The 19,374-nt window shown below is 42.4% G+C and overlaps 1 protein-coding gene across 2 annotated transcripts in view; it reads left to right on the top strand.

Annotated features, from left to right (window-relative positions):
- The first annotated feature begins 1,878 nt into the window (after nucleotides 1–1,878).
- The window catches only part of SRPX (sushi repeat containing protein X-linked), a 160,156-nt gene continuing 142,660 nt past the window's right edge, over nucleotides 1,879–19,374 (top strand). For both annotated transcript variants that reach the window (XM_073566022.1, XM_073566023.1), the window contains exon 1: nucleotides 1,879–2,039. In XM_073566022.1, the coding sequence (XP_073422123.1) occupies nucleotides 1,973–2,039 (67 nt within the window). In that variant the 5' untranslated portion in view covers nucleotides 1,879–1,972. The remainder of the gene's footprint in view (nucleotides 2,040–19,374) is intronic.

The following is a 19,374-nucleotide window of genomic DNA, read 5'->3' on the forward strand; positions in this document are numbered from 1 at the left end:
AAACCAACTCCTGTTCCTGTCAACCACCCTGATCATACCCACAGTGTCCTTACCTATACCACCTGTATGAAACATTCTTCATCTCAAGTGCAGCTGGCATTATTTACCATCTCGTCCCCGCAGTCACTTTCCAAATGCCCCCTATGTCACTCTATGCCCATTCTATTCCCTTTTCTCTCTCAGCAACAAAACCTAAGACATTTTATTAATATCCTGTCAATTTTTTTACCCTTCTACCACTAGCATTTCCCCCATTCTCACCAATTGCAGCATCACACGGTCACTCTCTGATGATGACGGCTGCTGTACAATGAAGTGACTGTGATCGGCCAATCGAAGGTATTTTTATAATGTCACATTTGACTGTTTCACGACGAATTGGCAAGAACAGACTTCACTGAGAACTACTGCTTGGAGCCTAAGACTGCATGGCACGGTATGGGATAATGAATATGGGAGAATCCTTCCCTATATTGTCTGTTTATTGCACTATAACCTGGCGCTGCCGCCCGATTTTGGTAGATAGTAAAAAGAAGCTAAGTTTGCAGCAAAAGGTGGAATATAACCACACATATATAGATATACCCGAATCAGAATGTGGTGAGAGAAGCAATAGGTATAGATATTTCTAAAATATAGCATTTAATAGGTAGGTTAAAACTAATTATGTAAAAGACAAGGAGAAATCAATGACATTTCTCATAATAGGTCTCATGCTGAGAGAGAGTAGATTTCTCAACAAGAGGTGGACTGGGCAAGCAATATTCAATTAATGAATGTAAATGACCAGGTGTATGGAGTGTAGGCCTCTAGTATATTTTTTGAAAACCTGGTCAAGTACAATCACCCTCCTCCCTGCCCACAATATCAAAGTTTTGAGCTGAACACGAATGGGAACCTTAGGTCAACCCTCATGCCTCATTCATTTAGGTTGAAACACAGTGAATAATATGAGTTAGGGGGCGAACAAGATATCCCAAAATTAGCCAATGTTAAGGGAATTAGGTAAAATACACTTGACAATGGCCACATAATGTCCTAATTAAATTTTTGATAAAATGCCCATGGTGGTGGGTAAGAATTTATAAAAGAGAAAAAGGAACATCCTCAACCATTCAGGAGTTGATCATCAGTGGACCGATTTCTAGATAATCCCAGATCCATCCTGTGTAGATGTCCAGGGAAAGGTACCAGGTGGGAAACACGTGGGGCATTTAGGGCCCTCACAATATGGCTAGTTGTGGACTGCCCTTGTCAGGGCAGGTACTAAAGGGGTATTAGATTATTGTAGCCATCATAGGGCGCTATAGGGGTAGCGCCCAGTACCTTTCCCTGGACATCTGCAGTTTTTATTGTGAAATCTGGTGACAGATCTGCATTAAGATTTTTACATCTAATGTAATCCTTGAACTTGGTATGTCATGACAATCTGCTGCAAGATCACACAAGGTAGGACAATATGTAAATATAGTGATTAATGCAAATCTCAGAAATCTCTAGAATACACTTTGTCTGGCATGACTCCAAGCTAAACATCCTCTGAAAACTATGTCTGTGCACAGTCCTGGAGGAAACAACCCCCCTCATCATCATCAATGCAGCCATTAATAAATCTATTCCTGCAGACCCCACAAATCGCTTGCATTTCATAACTAGCTAAGTCTATGTAGCAGTAGGTAGAAGGGGCTTCATTCAGCTCATTGGCCTGAGTTTGATCAATGCAAAAACAGCTGTGGCCGAGGAGCCTTATAGTACATTTGTGTAGGGAATGTGCTGTGTCCAATAAGGGATTGCTGTACGCCCCCCTTTTTCCTGGCTGAGTTTCAGTTCTCCAAGGAAAAAAAAAAACTTGCGGTATCTTGCTTCTTGCCTGAAGCTTAAAGACTGTGTAGAATTCTTTCCCCTCTGTCTGTGTCTTTATGCTTCCTTTCCCACTTAATCTGCGTCTGCAGGAGGACTTGTTTGGAAAGTCATGGGTTCCTCTTTGTACATACTTTGGCTGTTCACTCTGAATTTGTACCTGGCAAGTGGATATGAAGGTAGGGCTACCGGGATGATGTCTACTTTATTCCATCTTGGGGTGATTTCTAAATAATGCTCAGTAGACCCAGCTTCTTTGCTATATTTGCTGGTAGACCTTTACAGCTGTTAACGTATAGGACTAAGCTGGTGTCAAAGTCCAATATTAGATGCAAGCTTTTTCACTTTTTGTTCTCTTTTTCATAAATTTGTACGAAACCCCTGATCATTGCATTCTTCACGTTAGGTTTACTTAGTAGTAGTCCTGTTAGTTTTGTGTCTGTGTGTAATGGTCAGGCATAGTTTTGTGTCTGTTTGTAATGGTCAAGCATTCCTTCATTGCTGTGTTAGCAACTAATGTGTTAATTTTTGACAGTTAACTCATTTAATCACAGTCTGAGACTTGTTGTGACTCTTCAGTTTCTAAACTGGTCATGGTAAAATGATTCTATCAGGCTATGTGCACACGTAGTGTTAGGTCCTGTGGATTTTTCTGCGCGGATTTGGAAAAATCCACAGGTAAAATCTCAGGTCAAAAGTCCTGCGGTTTAGCCCTGCGGTTTCACACCTCTACAATGGAGAAGGTGTGAAACCGCAGCAGAATCCGCACCATGTGCACATGGCCTTAGACTTTAATGGCATATTGAGAGTTGCAGCTGAATATTACTTGAAAACATACCAAGCCATATATTGCAAAAATCATGAAATTTTGCTCCAAAATTGCAAACAGAACAACAAGAAACTATGAAAGAACAAGAACCAGACTTCATTTTGGTATGTTTCATCGCTCGTTCTGATATTATGATGTTATCTGCCTTTTTTTTTTGCACAGGACTGCAGGTAAACCTAAGTTCACAGCCACGGTGTTGCATGCTACATAAAGCACTAATGCTATTTCCATGGAGCTACTATACTTTCTACGGATTTGTACAAGGCACATTGCAGTTTAGTGTCCCCCTTATGCTGTGCCTCATTTGTGTATGTCATATGGTATACAAATGGAACTGTGCAGCTACACAATAAACTAAAGCCATATGCTTTATAGTTGACTGTGGGAAATAAGCCATAATTGCTTAATAATAGTTGTCAATCCTCAGACTTTATTAGGAAAGATACAGTTACAGAAATAAAATCATTGATTCTTGCCATAAAGTGACTTTTCCACTTACAAGGAAGAAATCTTGCATTTTTATTCTATAAATAGTGACATTTTAGACACTTTTTACAACGTATTACAGTATACTTGTCAAAGCTGTTATTGTTGAATTTCCAATAACCATAATTATAAATAGATGTCAGTAAACTAGTAGGTAATAAAGTGTCTACCATTAAAGGGAACCTGTCATGCTGAGCATGTCGGTTTAGAAGTCCAGTGGGCGGTCCTAATCAGTGAGCTGTCTCTTTCTGCAGAGGTATCTGTCAATCATTGGTTAAGGCTAGACTCCTAAACCCAGAAAGAGAAGGGATCTACAAAAATAAAATAGTGATACTTTTCCCACAATCCTATATTTAGTCTATATATTATGATTGCTTATGTGCTTAGCTCCAAAATATTCCATATCCTCCTGATTTATCAAAGCTTTTACAGCAAAAAAAAAGCATAAACGCTTAGAAAATTCACAAAAGTTTGACGGACTTTGGAGTTGCACCAAAATTTTGCTGCTTTTGATGTTTTCAGGCCGGTTTCTCCCAGCTTTGCTGAAATTGGCAGAGCTGAGGCAGGACGGAGGGCAGGGCGTGATCATGACGTTACAGCTCGTCTAATTCATGATGAGCAGTGTGAAATCTAATTAATAAAATCTCACTCCAGTACATGACTGGAGTAAGATTTCTGGCATAGCGCACAGAAGTGCATGCCACTCATCAGAAGCTTCATGAGAATCAGGAGCGTCTGACTCCACCAAGCACTACAAGAAAATCTCCAGTCTTGATAAATCAGAGCCAATGTCTCTACTGAGGCTCACAATCTAAATTCCCAATTAATATGTCTTTGAAATGTGGGAAGAAAACCAGAATAGATGAAACCTGTGCAGTCATGGAGCAAATATATGGTACAATATCACTGAAGATGTTGTTCCTGTTGGGATTTGACTGATTCCTCTTAAAGGGGTTGTCTGGGGCTGTAACACTGATAGCCTATCCGTAGGATAGGTCATCAATGTCTGGTGGGAATATGACGCTCGGCACCTCCGCCGATCAACTGTTCCCGGTGTCAGCTCTGCACTTGAGCAGTTTCCGCCGTCACGGGGAACAGATGATCGTCCAAAGTGCTGAGTGTCGCGCTCCCATTGATTAGACATTGATGTCCTATCCTAAGGATAGGCAATCAACGTTACAGCCCCAGACAACCTGTTTATTTTTATTACTAATAATCTTCATGTATTTAAAAAGTAATGTTTTGCATTGTAGACTGCCATTCCCTAGCTATAGCCCCCGTTTTCAGAAATGAGCTTTGACTGATATATTTTCTGTTAACTTTTGTTCTGGATATAATCAAAGTAAATCATATCATAAGATATCATGAGCTCCAGTTTATATGCACTGTGACCAGAATGGTTTCAATATTCTTTTGGCACATGGAGCACATTAACACAATATTTTATTTTAGCCTAAACATAAATTTGGCAATCCATTTCACTATGGAAATTTACTTTTGGAACAGTTATTATTTATTTATAAACTTCCAAAATCTTTTGTGGAACAGTGAGAATGTGGAGAGAAAAAATACACTTTTGCTCCCTTGATGGCATCTAAGGAATGCCTGCTAAATTATTGGTAAAACGATCTACAGCATACTGTATACGACAGTCATCTGCTGCACTGGGGTGAAAGGCAGGGGGCAAAGCAAGATTTAGCTGACTATACTATTGCGTTACTTACCTTGTATTATAACATTAGAGTAACAGTAGTTTAACTCCTTGATGACAAATGACGTATATATACGTCATATGTCATGTCCTGTCCACCCGTGGCTGTTAACCAGTTAAAACGCGCTATCCATTTCTGACAGCAGGCTTTAACAATCGCCAGCCGGAAGCACATCACTAATCCCGCCTGTCACGTGATCGGAGGGCCCAGATGGGTTGTCATGACAGCCGTGCCTGTCATTACGATACTCTTGTGCAGGCCGGTCGTGATTTCTTCTAAGTGGACTATTGATGACAGTAAAAAGTAAAAAAAAACACAAAAGATCAAATTACACACCCCATTTGCCCCATTGAAAATAAAACAGTAAAAATAGTACACATATTTGGTATCGTTGTGTTCATAAAAGTCCAATCTATCAAAATATAAAACAAATTGATAAGATTGGCAAACAGCGCAACGAGAAAAAAGATCAAAATGCCATAATTATACTTTCTTGGCTGCCACAATATTCCAATAATATGAAACAAGAGGCGGTCAAAACATCTTATCTAATCCAAAATGGTATCGGTAAAAACATCAGCTCAGGGTCCAAAACATAAACCATCACCCAGCCCCAGATCGCGAAAAATGGAAATGTTACGGGTCTTGGAAAATGGCGTCGAACGCACAATCTTTTTTTCATACAAATTTCAGAATTTGTTTTCACCACTTAAATAAACTATACAGTTGTGTTAATAAATGTTTGCCCCCTTCCTAACTTCCTTTTCTTTTCCATGTATGTCATACTTAAATGTTTTAGATCACCAAATGAATGTAAATATAAGACAAAAATAACACAAGTAAACACAAAATGCAATTTTTAAGTGAAGGTCTTTATTACTAAGGGAAAAAGAAATCCAAACCTACAGGAACCTGTGTGAAAAAGTGATTGCCCCTAAACCTAATAACTGGTTGGGCCACCCTTAGCAGTAAGAACTGCAATCAAGTGTTTGCATTAACTGGCAATGAGTCTTATACAACGCTCTAAAGGAATTTTGACCCACTCATCTTTGCAGAATTGTTGTTTTTCAGCCACTTTGGAGGCTTTCTGAGCATGAACCACCTTTCTAAGGTCATGCCACAACATCTCAATTGGATTAAGGCCAGGACTTTGACTAGGCCACTCCAAAGTCTTAATTTAGTTTTTTTTAAGCCATTCAGAGGTGGACTTGCTTGTTTGTTTTGGTTCATTGTCCTGCTGCATAACCTAAATGTGCTTCAGCTTGAGGTCACGAACAGATGACTGGACATTCTCGTTCAGGATTTTTTGTTAGCCGAATTCATGGTTACCACAGAAAGTCTTTCAGATCCTGATGCAGCAAAACAGAGTCATGAACTCTGACCTTAACTGAGGCAAGTGAGGCCTGCAGTTCTTTGAATATTGTTGTGGGTGTCATGATCCAGCATGGATCTGATAGATTAAATGGATAAGGCTACTTTCACACTTGCTTTTTTTTTGCAGTGCTTTTTTCCTGCAAAAAAATGCATGGAAAAAACGCATGCATACAAATGCTGCATTTTTTTCAAGCATTTTTATGCGCATGCATGAAAAAAACGCAGTGTTTTTATGCATTTGTACCGCGTTTGCGTTTTTTTCCAACATTAGTTGGCCTCACCAAAAAAATCAAGATAGGGTTAGGATTAACACTAACCCAAACCATGACTTTACTAACCCTAACCCTTAACCAAACCATACTAACCCTAACCCTTAACCAAACCATACTAACCCTAACCCTTAACCAAACTCTACTAACTCTAACCCAAACCCTAACCCTAAACCCTAACCCTTAACCAAACCATACTAACCCAAACCCTAAACCCCCTTAACTAACCATAACTCTAACCCAAACCCCTAATTTCCATTGTCTAACCAACGGTCAACAAAAAAACGCATGCGCAGAAAAAGCATACATGAGCATGCCAATGCACACGTATGCGCACCCATAGACTTACAATGGGTGTCTTGCTGTAAAAAAATGCATTGCGCGCGCATGCGGTTTTTTGAGGCAAGTCGGACGCCCAAAAAATGCAACAGGATGCATTTTGTGCGCCTGAGCGCACATCACAAAAAAACGCATGTGCGTAAAAACGCATACAAATGCATGTGTATGCGCACATAAGTACATCCCATGCAAAATATAGGGAAAAAAGCGCATGCTTTTTTTAGCGCTAAAGTACAGCGCAAAAAAATGCAAGTGTGAAACCAGCCTAAGTTAACTTTTTTCCCTTTGGCTAGGTGCCAAAGTGATGTGATTGCCCCCGGTGGCCATTAGAATTATTACACGTGGTGTCGTTCATTCTAAGTTGCCCCGGTGGTGGTGAGTGGTAGTGCACTTTAGTTTCTTTGGTTTAGTGCACGTAATTATAAATCAGGTGTGAGGCTCTATAAAAGAGAGCCAGGTGTGTTCAATCACTGTTGGTGATATTGTGTTCGTCATTTGGGAAGCAAGCCTGGGTGAGTAAGGAGCTGAACATGAGTCCTGCGCAGCCCAGCCAGAGGGTACAAGAGGCAGCTAGTTGGGCTGCAAGAAGGGCTGGCATGGCATGATGGAGTCACAGTTTATGGTGTTTGCAGGAAGTGCTTGCATGGCTTGGTGGAGTGACGACTATGGAGAGAGTTGCACTCAGCATGCGGGACTTGGTTGCTGAGAACTGGACTCTTCAAGCATGCTTGACTTTTTGGGCAGGCGCTGAACTCATCTTTGGGACTCTGTTACTGGACAGCTGCAACTGGTGGTGGACTCTGCTCCAAGGCTGCACTATGGTGAAGGATCCAGTGTTGGTGATGGATCCGGGTGGAGGATAAGATGCACGCAGGTGGTGGGCTCTGTTGCTAGGAGCGTACGCAACAGAGCAAAGCTAAGTGGTGTTTCCCCTGTATTGTCTTCTTTCCTTGTGTGTGTTTAGTGCAGTGGTGGGATTAGTTTCCGCACTGACCAATTCCCTAATGAGGGTTTAGGTCAGGGCGAGCTAGGGTTAAAAGGTATCCTGTGCGTCGCCCGGTGTGGAACCAGCATAGGGAACGATAGGAGTGCAGGGACTCTTGCTCAGGGGAGTACAGGAGGTCTCCACGTCCCTATTCCCTATCGCAGGGCCCACCATTGTTAATGTTACCCAGGTTCAACTTTTTTATTAAAATTTGCCTTACTGGAGGTGGGGTTTCCAGATTTACGTGTAATTCCTAAATTTGCCTGTTGGAGGCGGCGTATCCAGCTGCACGTCTTATTATTTAAATTCGCTCCACTTGAGGCGGTGTATCCAGGGTCACGTGCGTCATATGGGTTCGCCTTGCGGTACTCGCTGCGTCCAGACACACGTGATCGTGACATTATCACCAACCCAACTTTTTTTTTCTGGTGAGCTTTGGCCATGTGGAGACCGCTGAGTAATTGCTGCCAGGCCTCACTGAGGTGAGTGGGGAGCGGCAAGGTGTGTTGGAGCCGCTGCAGCAGCAATTATCAGGGTCTGGGGCCTCTGCTCAGGCAACCAGGAAATCAAAATGGCGGCTTTGGCAAATTGCGGGTCTGGCAAAAGCCCCCTTGAGTCGCTGCTGGTGAGCGGGACTTGTTCATACAGGTGGATGTAACCAGACAGGTGGGTGGAGTTGGTGATCCCCATGGTGCTGTCTGGGGTTCCCCGAGGTGAAGGGGTACGTCCCTGTAGTGAGCAGACTGGTGATAGTCCCCGGGGCTCATGCCAAATCTTCAATACCACCGAAGAAGCCGCCCCCTGCTGGTCGTGTGGAGGAAGGCGACCAGCGAGTGTATTTTTCCTCCATGTCCTTGCGGCTTTGGTAAAAGCCCCTTAGAGTCGCTGCTGGGGAGCGGGACTTGTTCATACAGGCGGACGTAACCAGACAGGTGGGTGGAGTTGGTGATCCCCATGGTGCTGTCTGGGGTTCCCCGAGGTGAAGGGGTATGTCCCTGTAGTGAGCAGACTGGTGATAGTCCGCTGGGCTCACGCCAAATCTATACCACCGAAGAGGCCGCCCCCTCCTGGTCGTGTGGAGGAAGGTGACCAGTGAGTGTATAATTCCTCCATATTCCTGTCCCCTTCTTCTCCAGGTGTGTGCAGCAGGTGCGCTGCGGGGGAGTAGGGACAAATCTCAACCCTCGCCATTAACCAACCCTGGGAGGGTAGACCTCATGGTGAAAGGGTTGGAGGGTGGTGTCCCTTGGTGAATAGCGGGGGTGTGAGTGTGGTGACAGCAGGGGGATGCCTCTGTTGTCGTGTCCAGAAGGAGTTCACCAAATATATGACAACCGAATGTGTGCAATAAACGTTCAGGTCCGGACCTGTGTGTGAACGAGCGTGTATGGGTGGCCACCAAAAAAAAAACCATTGGAAGTGTGTTGCGAAGTGTTACCTGCGCATACTAAACATACACATGCATAAACTCGTTCCCCAGGTCTTCGCTGTGGAGATGAGTGGTGCCTCCAGAACACATATTGCCAATACCAGCGGTGCGTTTGTCATTAACCTGAAGTGTCAGGTAGTGGTGGGGTGAACTCAGGATCTGGGCGTCCCCGCTGTTGGTGTTTCCCTAATGGGGAGTGGTCTTGAGGGTCCAGAGGCCTTTCATTAAGGAAGGGGTACTGTCATGATCCAGCGTGGATCTGACAGATTAAATGGATAAGTGAACTTTTTTTCCTTTGGCTAGGTGCCACAGTGATGTGATTGCCCCCGGTGGCCATTAGAATTATTACACGTGGTGTCGTTCATTCTAAGTTGCCCCGGTGGTGGTGAGTGGTAGTGCACTTTAGTTTCTTTGGTTTAGTGCACGTAATTATAAATCAGGTGTGAGGCTTTATAAAAGAGAGCCAGGTGTGTTCAATCACTGTTGGTGATATTGTGTTCGCCATTTGGGAAGCAAGCCTGGGTGAGGAAGGAGCTGAACATGAGTCCTGTGCAGCCCAGCCAGAGGGGACGAGAGGCAGCTAGGTGGTCTGCAAGAAGGGCTGGCATGGCGTGGTGGAGTCACAGTTTATGGTGTTTGCAGGAAGTGCTTGCATGGCTTGGTGGAGTGACGACTATGGAGAAAGTTGCACTCAGCATGCGGGACTTGGTTGCTGAGAGCTGGACTCAAGCATGCTTGACATTTTGGGCAGGAGCTGAACTCATCTTTGGGACTCTGTTACTGGACAGCTGCAACTGGTGGTGGAATCTGCTCCAAGGCTGCACTATGGTGAAGGATCCAGTGTTGGTGATGGATCCGGGTGGAGAAGATGCACGCATGTGGTGGGCTCTGTTGCTAGGAACGTACGCAACAGAGCAAAGCTAAGTGGTGTTTCCCCTGTATTGTCTTCTTTCCTTGTGTGTGTTTAGTGCAGTGGTGGGATTAGTTTCCGCACCGACCAATTCGCTAGTGAGGGTTTAGGTCAGGGCGAGCTAGGGTTAAAAGGTATCCTGTGCGTCGCCTGGTGCGGAACCGGCATAGGGAATGTTAGGAATGCAGGAACTCTGGCTCAGGGGAGTACAGGAGGTCTCCACATCCCTATTCCCTATCGCAGGGCCCACCATTGTTAATGTTACCCAGGTTCCCCTTTATTATTTAAATTTGCCTCACTGGAGGCGGGGTTTCCAGATTTACGTGTAATACCTAAATTTGCCTGTTGGAGGTGGCGTATCCAGCTGCACGTCTTATTATTTAAATTCGCACAACTGGAGGCGGTGTATCCAGGGTCACATGAGTCATATGGGTTCGCCTTGTGGTACTCACTGCGTCCAGACACACGTGATCGTGACAGTGGGATCTTTTGTGACCTCTTGGATGAGTCGTTACTGCACTCTTGAGGTAATATTGGTCAGTCGGCCACTCCTGGAAAAATTCACCACCGTTCCATGTTTTCCCCATTTGTGGACAATGGCTCTCACTGTGGTTCTCTGAAGTACTAAAGTTTGGGAAATGGCTTGATAACTTTTTTCCAGACTGATCGATTTCAATTACTTTATTTCTCATTTGTTCTAGAATTTCTTTGGAATGCGGCATGATGTCTAACTTTTGAGGATCTTTTGGTCTTTTTCACTTTGTCAGGCAGGACCTATTTAAGTGATTTCTTGTTTCAGAACAGGTGTGTCAGTAATCATGCCTGTGTTTGGCTAAGGAATTTGAACTCCGCTTCCCAAAGATGTGATTTGTTAATTTATGTTTTAAGGGGGTAGTGGTTGGCAATAACTTTCTCACACAGGGCCCTGTAGGTTTGTATTTATTTTTCCCTTAACCCCTGAACTCCCGGAGCTTTTTTCAGTTTTGCGTTTTTGTTTTTCGCTCCCCTTCTTCCCAGAGCCATAAACTTTTTTATTTTTCTGTCAATATGGCCATATGAGTTCTTATATTTTGCGGGGCGAGTTGTACTTTTGAATGACTTCATTGGTTTTAGCATGTCATGTACTCAAAAACAGAAGAAAAATTCCAAGTGCGGTCAAATTGCAAAAAAAGTGCAATCCCAAACTGTTTTTTGTTTGGCTTTTTTGCTCAGTTCACTAAATGCTAAAACTGACCTGCTATTATGATTCTCCAGATCATTACGAGTTCATAGACACCAAACATGTCTAGGTTGGGTTTTTTTTATCAAAGTGGTGAAAAAAATTCCAAAGTTTGCTAAAAAAAAAAAAAATTTGGAGCCATGTTCCAATACCCATAGCGTCTCCATTTTTCGTGATATGGGGTTGGGTGGGGGTTTTTTTTTCGTGTGCCGAGCTGACGTTTTTAAGGATAACATTTATGTGCAGATACAATCTTTTGATTGCCCGTTATTGCATTTTAATGCAATGTCGTGGCGGCCAAAAAAAGTAATTTTGGCATTTTGATTTTTTTCCCGCTACGCCGTTTAGCAATCGGGTTAATCCTTTTTTTATTGATAGATCGGGTGATTCTGAATGCAGCGATACCTAATATGTGTATGTGTATTTTTTTTTTTTATTGTTTTATTGTGAATGGGGCGAAAGGGGGGGTGATTTAAACTTTTATATTTTTCAATTTTTTTCATAATTTTTAAAACATTTTTTCTTAATTTTGGCATGTTTCAATAGCTTCATGGGAGGCTAGAAGCATCCACAACTCAATCGGCTCTAATACATATAGACGATGAGCACTGAGTGGCGCTCATAGCAATGACTCATCAACAACCATAGAGACGGGGGTCAGCGAAGCGCTCATTTCTGGTCCGGCAGCCAGAAGTGCCGGTTAAATCCCGCTGTCAGCGTTTGACAGCGGGATTTAACTAGTTAATAGGCGCAGGTGGATTGCGATTCCACCCACGCCTATTGCGGGCATATGTCAGCTGTTGAAAACAGCTGACATGTCCAGGTTTTGATGCGGGCTCACCATATGAGCCCTCATCAAAGCGGGGAATCTGCCACTGGACGTGCTATAGTGTCCAATGGCAGAAAGGGGTTAATGTTGTGAATTCGCTTTCTGGCCCACATCTGGTTACTAGTGAAGGTAGTGGAGCTGGTTGTATTGATAGAGGGGTCACGAGTTCTCTTCCCGGGCTCCCTCTGGTGGTTACTGGAGGTAATGGAGCTCATCTAATTAACAGAGGCCTGCCACCTAAGAATGAGGAGGATGACTGGAGATCTGGAGTTTCTGACTGGATTTAAGACAGCCGACTCCCTCTATCCCTGCTGGTGATTTTTCCTGCCTCCTGAGGTCTTAGTTTCCAGCTCAGTCCCTGCATGCTCAGCTAAGTGTTCTTTTGCTATTGTTGACATTTGATTTGGTTTTGTCTATTTCAGTTTTGTGTGGTCAGCCAGCCCCGGCTGGGGCTGTGCTGAATTTCCATCCTTATGTTACTGTTTGTGCCATTTTATTTTTGTCCCTTATTAGATTGGCCTCTTTTTGCTCTGCTTTCAGAATATACCAGAGTGCTGATATAGTGGGCGAAGTCTAGTGACTTCAGTATTTTTCTATCAGACGTGTTGGGCATTTTTTGCAGGGTTTTTTTGCATGATTGCAGAGTCTTTCCTTTCCTGTCCTGTCTGGTTAGTGTGGGCCCCATCGTTTGCTCAGTCTATTTTCCTACCTGCGTTTGTGTTTTCATCTTGTCTCACCGACAATATATGCTTGGGGGCTATCTATTCCTTTGGGGTCTGCTCTGGGGCAGTTTAGATTTCCCCTTTCTTGCTTTAGGCTTATTTAGTTCTCCGGCTGTGTCGAGGCGTCTCGGATCATCATAGGTACGCTGCACGGCTACTGCTAGTTGTGTGGATAGGATCAGGGGTCTGCAATCCGCTTAGTTACCAACCTCTCTGGTTTTCTGTTGCTTAGCTTGGTCTTGCTTTCCTCCTCGGTGACTCAATCATAACAGATTAATGAGAAAAACCTTAATTTAAAAACTTCATTTTGTATCTACTTGTGTTATATTTGTATCTACTTGTGTTATATTTGTCTAATATTTAAATTTGGTGATTTGAAACATTTTAAGTGTGTCAAACATGCAAAAGAATAGGAAATAGGAAGGGAGCAGACAATTTTTCACACAACTGTACATGATTGGTATCTGCGTATCATACTGACCCGGCGAATCATAGTGCCAGCTCAGTTTTACCATATAGTGAACATGGTAAATAAGAAAAAAATAAATACAAAACATTGTGGAATTGCACTTTTTTGGAATTTCACAATACTTGGAATTTTTTCCCGGTTTCCAGTATACTATGTGGTAAAATCAATGGTGTCATTCAAGAGTACAACTCATCCTGCAAAAAAACAAGCTCTCATATGACCGTATTGACAGAAATATAAAAATGTTATGGCTCTTGGAAGAAAGGGAGGAAAAAACAAAAATGGAAAATAGCCCTGGGGTGAAGGGGTTTAACAGAGACATTATACATTTCCTCTGTGTGGTGCAAAGAAGATAATTTGTAGCACTTAACATCTCAAACAGTAAGCAACATGAATTGCAGCTAGGCTGCATGATTATATTTTTCACAGAAATGTTCCGGCATTTCAGAGAAGATATATTTTGAAGAGTCGGCCATAGAGTATAGCTGGACACTCCACTAGTCCTGTACTGCCCGTCAGCTGGATTTTGTGGATATCTTGACAGATATTAGTGGAAATTGTTGGCATAATTTACTTGTTTATTTTTTTTCTTAGATACATTATATCAACATATTGGGATGCACTTCTTAATTAAATCAGGTTTTTCATTCAGTCTCATTGCCATAGGCGTATAAAATCCAGCCACTAGACATCATGTCTGCCTTTCAAACATTTGTGAAAGATTTGATTGCTCTAAAGAGCGCTCTGAATTCCAGCTTCGGTATTAGAATGCCGCCATTGCAACAAATCAGTTTGTTAAATTTCTTACAACCTTAGATCTTTCACCATCAACTGCGAGTGGCATTTTTTAAAAGTTGAAGCGTTTTGGAACCATAACTCAGCCATGAACTAATAGACCAGCAGAGTTAGAGAGAAGGTCACAGAAGGCCAATGCTGTTTTCACGCAATAACTACAGATCATCAAACATCCTCTGGCATTATCATCAGCACAAAAGCTGTGTGCTGGGAGCCTCATGGCTTGAGTTTCCATGGTCAAATCGCTGCATACAATCCTTATAACACCAAGCGTTGTATAAAAGTGGGTAAAGCACACAACTGTTGGACTGTGGAGCTTTTGAATTGTATTCTTTGAAGTGACAAATCACGCTTCTCTAGCTGGTAGTATGATGGAAGATCTGGGTTTGGCAAATATTTGGTGGAGGAAAGATTGGGGCTATTTTTAGGGGTTGGTCTATTCCCCTTCCAGTGAAGGGCAGTCTTAAAGCTTAAGTATACCAAGACATTTTTGACAATTATATGCTTCTAACTTTGTGTCAACAGTTTGGAGAAAGTCCTTGAATGTTAACTATTGCACCAAACAAGATCCATATAGATATTGTTGGGTGACTTTGGTGTGTAAGAACCGGACGAGTTTGCAAAGAGCTATGACCTCAACTGTATCCAAGGCGATAGAGTGGTGGGAAAACTAGGGAATTGCCCAGGGTTCACACCCAAAAATGCCCCCAGCGAGACCCTATATAGCTGCAGGTTTGATGGGCCAGTCGGTTTGTGGTTGCCTACTTCTACAAACTAGAAACTGCACTGATAATGACAGTCCCATGTTGTATAACATGCAATAATAGTGTGTAGAATCGGGTGTGTAATATATAGTGTATATGTGTAGCATGCGGTGTATAGAGCTCTTCTTTTTGGAGGACTTTTTGATTTGGCTAATATTTGTTATTGAATCTTACTTTTTTTCTAGAAAAGAGCTAATGTGCATATTTTTTCCCCATAGAACATTGCCTGTAAACATGTCTCCATACAATGATGCATCTCTTTAAAAGGAATCTGTGAAGTGAAAAAGCGCTATTGACCTGCAGATATGAGGTTAATCTCGAGTTAAAAGCATTCTGAAGTTGTGCAGCTGCAGTACTAAAGGTTCCACTGCCAGGAGAAAATGAACTTGATTCATCCCTGCAGCATCAGGCTTTTGGTCACAGAAGTACAGCCGGCGCAGTTTCAGTCACCGCTCAATATATAGTAAGCGAGGGCTGTAACCACGCCCTGGCAGTGACTGACAGCCGAGACAGCAGTGCATCAGTACAGAGCTGGCTGTCACTGAGGGGGGCGTGGTTACATTATGTCCTGAGCGGTAACTGAAGCCGTGTCTCTATGACTGAAAGCCGGTAGCTGCTGGGACGAATAAAGTTCATTTCCTCGCTGCAGCGCAACTCTCAATGCAGGGGCCGCACAGCTTCAGAGTGCTATAAACCTGCACATTAACCCAATATCTGCAAGTTAATAATTATTTTTCACATGACAGGTTCCCTTTGATGAAGATCAAGATCCATTCTGTACTTTCTTGAAATAAAGATTTTCAGAACATCCCAGTAAAGTAGTTCAGGCTAATCAAGACGCACTAGGACACAACAGCTTGCATACTGTAAATGTGGGAAGTTTTCTAGACTAGGCATCGAAATAATTCTCAAATAATGGGAAGTGATGGTGATAAATAAGGGTGAAGAGCAATATATTACTGATGGACACTGCATAATAATAGAGCAATTACATCTGTATTCGATTAAATGTATTAAACCACATCGTAACTAATCATAGAAGAATTCTGTTTTTCACTTCTGGGACTATTTGTAAAATAATGGTGCCTTGAACAATTAGATATAGAATATTAAAATAGGTTGGTTTTGCTGAATTCCTGCATGTTACTGCGCTTACTAAGTATTCATTAATTCCCAAAAAGATCACTGTGGCTTCCATCCCATCACTTAGAAATAGCTAAGCACAGTAGTAATAGCTTGCCAAGTTGATTTATTTGTTTTGGCTGCTGAGAAAACCCCTGGCTGTAATTTTTGGCTTGAGGTTATGTTGGAAGTTGTTGTTAAAGAGAAAGAAGGAATTTCCAATTTGTACTCGGTAGCAGACTATATACACATGCTAAGAACGGAAATACTAAGCATTGCAAAGTAATAACATTGGGATAATGATCTAATCATTGCCTATAGTGTGACTGCCATAGGAGTATATAGTATGTATAAAATGTGTATTATAGAGATATTCCACTTCCTCTAAGTAAAAATGTGTGAAAGAATAAAACATAGATCTTCCCAGCGCCATCATCAGTTGGAATAGAAACAGCTGAACAGTTTGCCACACGGAGCATCAGGACATAGTAAACAGAGGTGATCAACAATAAGAAAAGAGAGAATGTTGTTCAACACCGAAGTGATACCTACTTTTGTACAGTATATACTGATGCAGGTGACCAAAAAATACTGTAATAGCTGAAAAAAAATGAAAATTTACAGTGATTAAGGCAAAATGGGAGTAGGCTCACCCTTAGATTCCCAGATCCTGGTTAATAGACAGCTAGATTAGGAATGGACTCTTGAGATGTAAACAGAATACCTTGGTTCAAAGAGGTTGTCCACTTTCTGATAAAATTTATTTTATGACATAAATTGTATCTTTATTTGTTGCTAGTCATAATTCTTGTACTTTGTTTAAAGGTCCGATGGTGCCCATGTAGTCATTGGATAACATCCTCTCCATGTCCATAGGAAAGATGATGGTACAGGCTGTCACGATCCATTTTTGGATCTGTGTCAGTTTGGGCTGCTCACATTTAAACTTTTTTCCTTTCTGGCCATTGGGGGTTAATGTCAGTTTTTCCCCTTGGTGGCCACTGGTGTTACTACATGTTTTTCCCCCCCTGGTGGCCACTGGTGTTACTACATGTTTAGTTTGTCTGCTGGTGGTGACCACTCCCACCTTCCTATATAAGGTCACCTGAGGCATCAGCTGATGTTGGTGATACACTTCCTTTTGGATACCAACCGTGGTCAAGACAGGAGCTGGCTGAGAGCAGTGGTGCTTCTGCTGATTGCTGATCTGGTGCCTTACTCTGCTGCTCGGTGCATTGCAGCAGAGAAAGCTAAGTGTTGTTTGTCTTACCTTGTCTGTTATCTTTCCTTGGTGTTATATTAGTGCAGTGGTGGGACCAGTGTCCGCACTTACCAATTCTCTTTTGAGGCATAGGTGAAGGGCAAGTGAGGGCTAAAGTATCCTGCTCTGCGACAGGTTGAAAGAACCTGTATAGGGAAGTCAGGGAGATCAGGGCTCATCCTTAGGAGAATGCAGGAGGTGTCCCTTTCCCTGTTCCCTATAGCAGGGCCCACCGTTGTAATTGTGTCCCCGGTGTTCTCTTGTTTATCTTGTTGTTTGGTGACCGACCGATCGTCGGGTCGAGTCACGCAGGGCCAGTCTCATATCGTGACATTATCACCAACCATCCCATTTTGTCTGGTGAGCCATGGCCCAAATTCAGGCCTTTACCAAACTGTTTCAGACCCTCACTGATGAGCTTAGGGTGCTGCATGATGAGGTGGTGCAGCAGCTGCAGCAGATGGTGGGGTTTGGGGCCTTGGCTCAGGTGCAGGCTCAACCAGAACCCGATATCTCTCCCTGACAGGTTTTCTGGATGGAGAGATACATTTTTGTTTTTTCAGGAGGGGCCTGCAAGTTATACTTCAGGCTCCGTCCTCGTTCATCAGGGAGTGAGGAACAACGGGTGGGAATCATTATGTCCCTTCTTAAGGGTGATCCCCAATCCTGGGCCCTCTCCCTGCTGGTCGATTCAATCTCTACAATCAGTGGACAAGTTTGTTGCGGTATTGGCGCTGGTGTATAGAGATCCTGAGGGCTAAGGTATCCTGCTCGGCAACAGGTTGAAAGAACCTGTATAGGGACGTCAGGGAGATCAGGGCACATCCTTAGGAGAGTTCAGGTGTCCCTTTCCCTGTTCCCTATAGCAGGGCCCGCCATTGTAATTGTGTCCCCGGTGTTCCCTTGCTTGTCTTGTTGTTAGGTGACTGACCGATTGTCGGGTCGAGTCACGAAGGGCCAGTCTCATATCGTGACACAGGCCGTTTGGATGTGGTATACTTAAGTAAATTCTTTCCCTGCTGACCCTTGGCTGCATTTACTTCAGCGCAGATACAGGCATAGCTTTCTCCAGCTGTGTTTGCACCTGCTGCTGGCACTGTGGATTAAGAAGTTAGTTGGGTCACTTGATGGGGCAGGAAGCAAGCGCTGGTCTCAGGCATTCCTTTGGGTTGTTCTCAAACTTCACAGGCTTTGTGTCAAATGTTGTAATAGGCAGCAGTAGGACTTAAAATAAAAATCAATTATGGCCTATAACAAATGTCATTAAAAATTGTATATCTAGTAAATCACAAGAAATCCATGGTGGCCAGGTTTTCAGGAAATTCTCCACAGTATCTGTGACTACGGCTTGGAACATTTTGTAAAGCGTTGTGTAAGAGACTTTGGACCCTTAGGATCAATTTACTAAGCTAAGTGGATCCATTATAAAGTATCAGTAGCCCTCTCTTCCACATGAGGTAAAAAAATTTAAAAGAGACACTAGCACCAGACGTAGTATTATATATAATATATTTATAATTTATTTCCTATATAGTAGTGACACATCCAAGAATTTATTTATAAAAACTACCACCAGTGTCTAGTGAAATGGTGATTAAACACCTGATATAAATAATAAATCAACCAACCATAGGACTAATCAACCAAAAAATTTTTACCAGACAGGATATACGTAATAGATAGCATTTATTATATTGGTGATTTCATATAAAATCAATTTAAAAACAATGTGCACGTTTTGGGACCATTTTCACAAAATTTGTAAAATAATCACAGTGGACCCATTTATATGTACCATAATATGCAATCATCATATATATCTAATAAGTAAAAAAAATTTTATATATAAAAAAAATAAGCAAATAGTGCATGTGCATAAATAAATCCCGTGCAAAAATGTAACAATGATAATTTCATTATTTCACTGCCACATAAAGTGCAGTGTGCAAAATGCCAATCATGTGCAAAAAACCACAAAATTGATTAAATCCTGTGCCAAA

This window comes from Dendrobates tinctorius, unplaced genomic scaffold, assembly GCF_039654945.1.
Source record: "Dendrobates tinctorius isolate UK_male_01 unplaced genomic scaffold, ASM3965494v1 ptg000016l, whole genome shotgun sequence".
In the NCBI taxonomy this organism is placed as follows: Eukaryota; Metazoa; Chordata; class Amphibia; order Anura; family Dendrobatidae; genus Dendrobates; species Dendrobates tinctorius.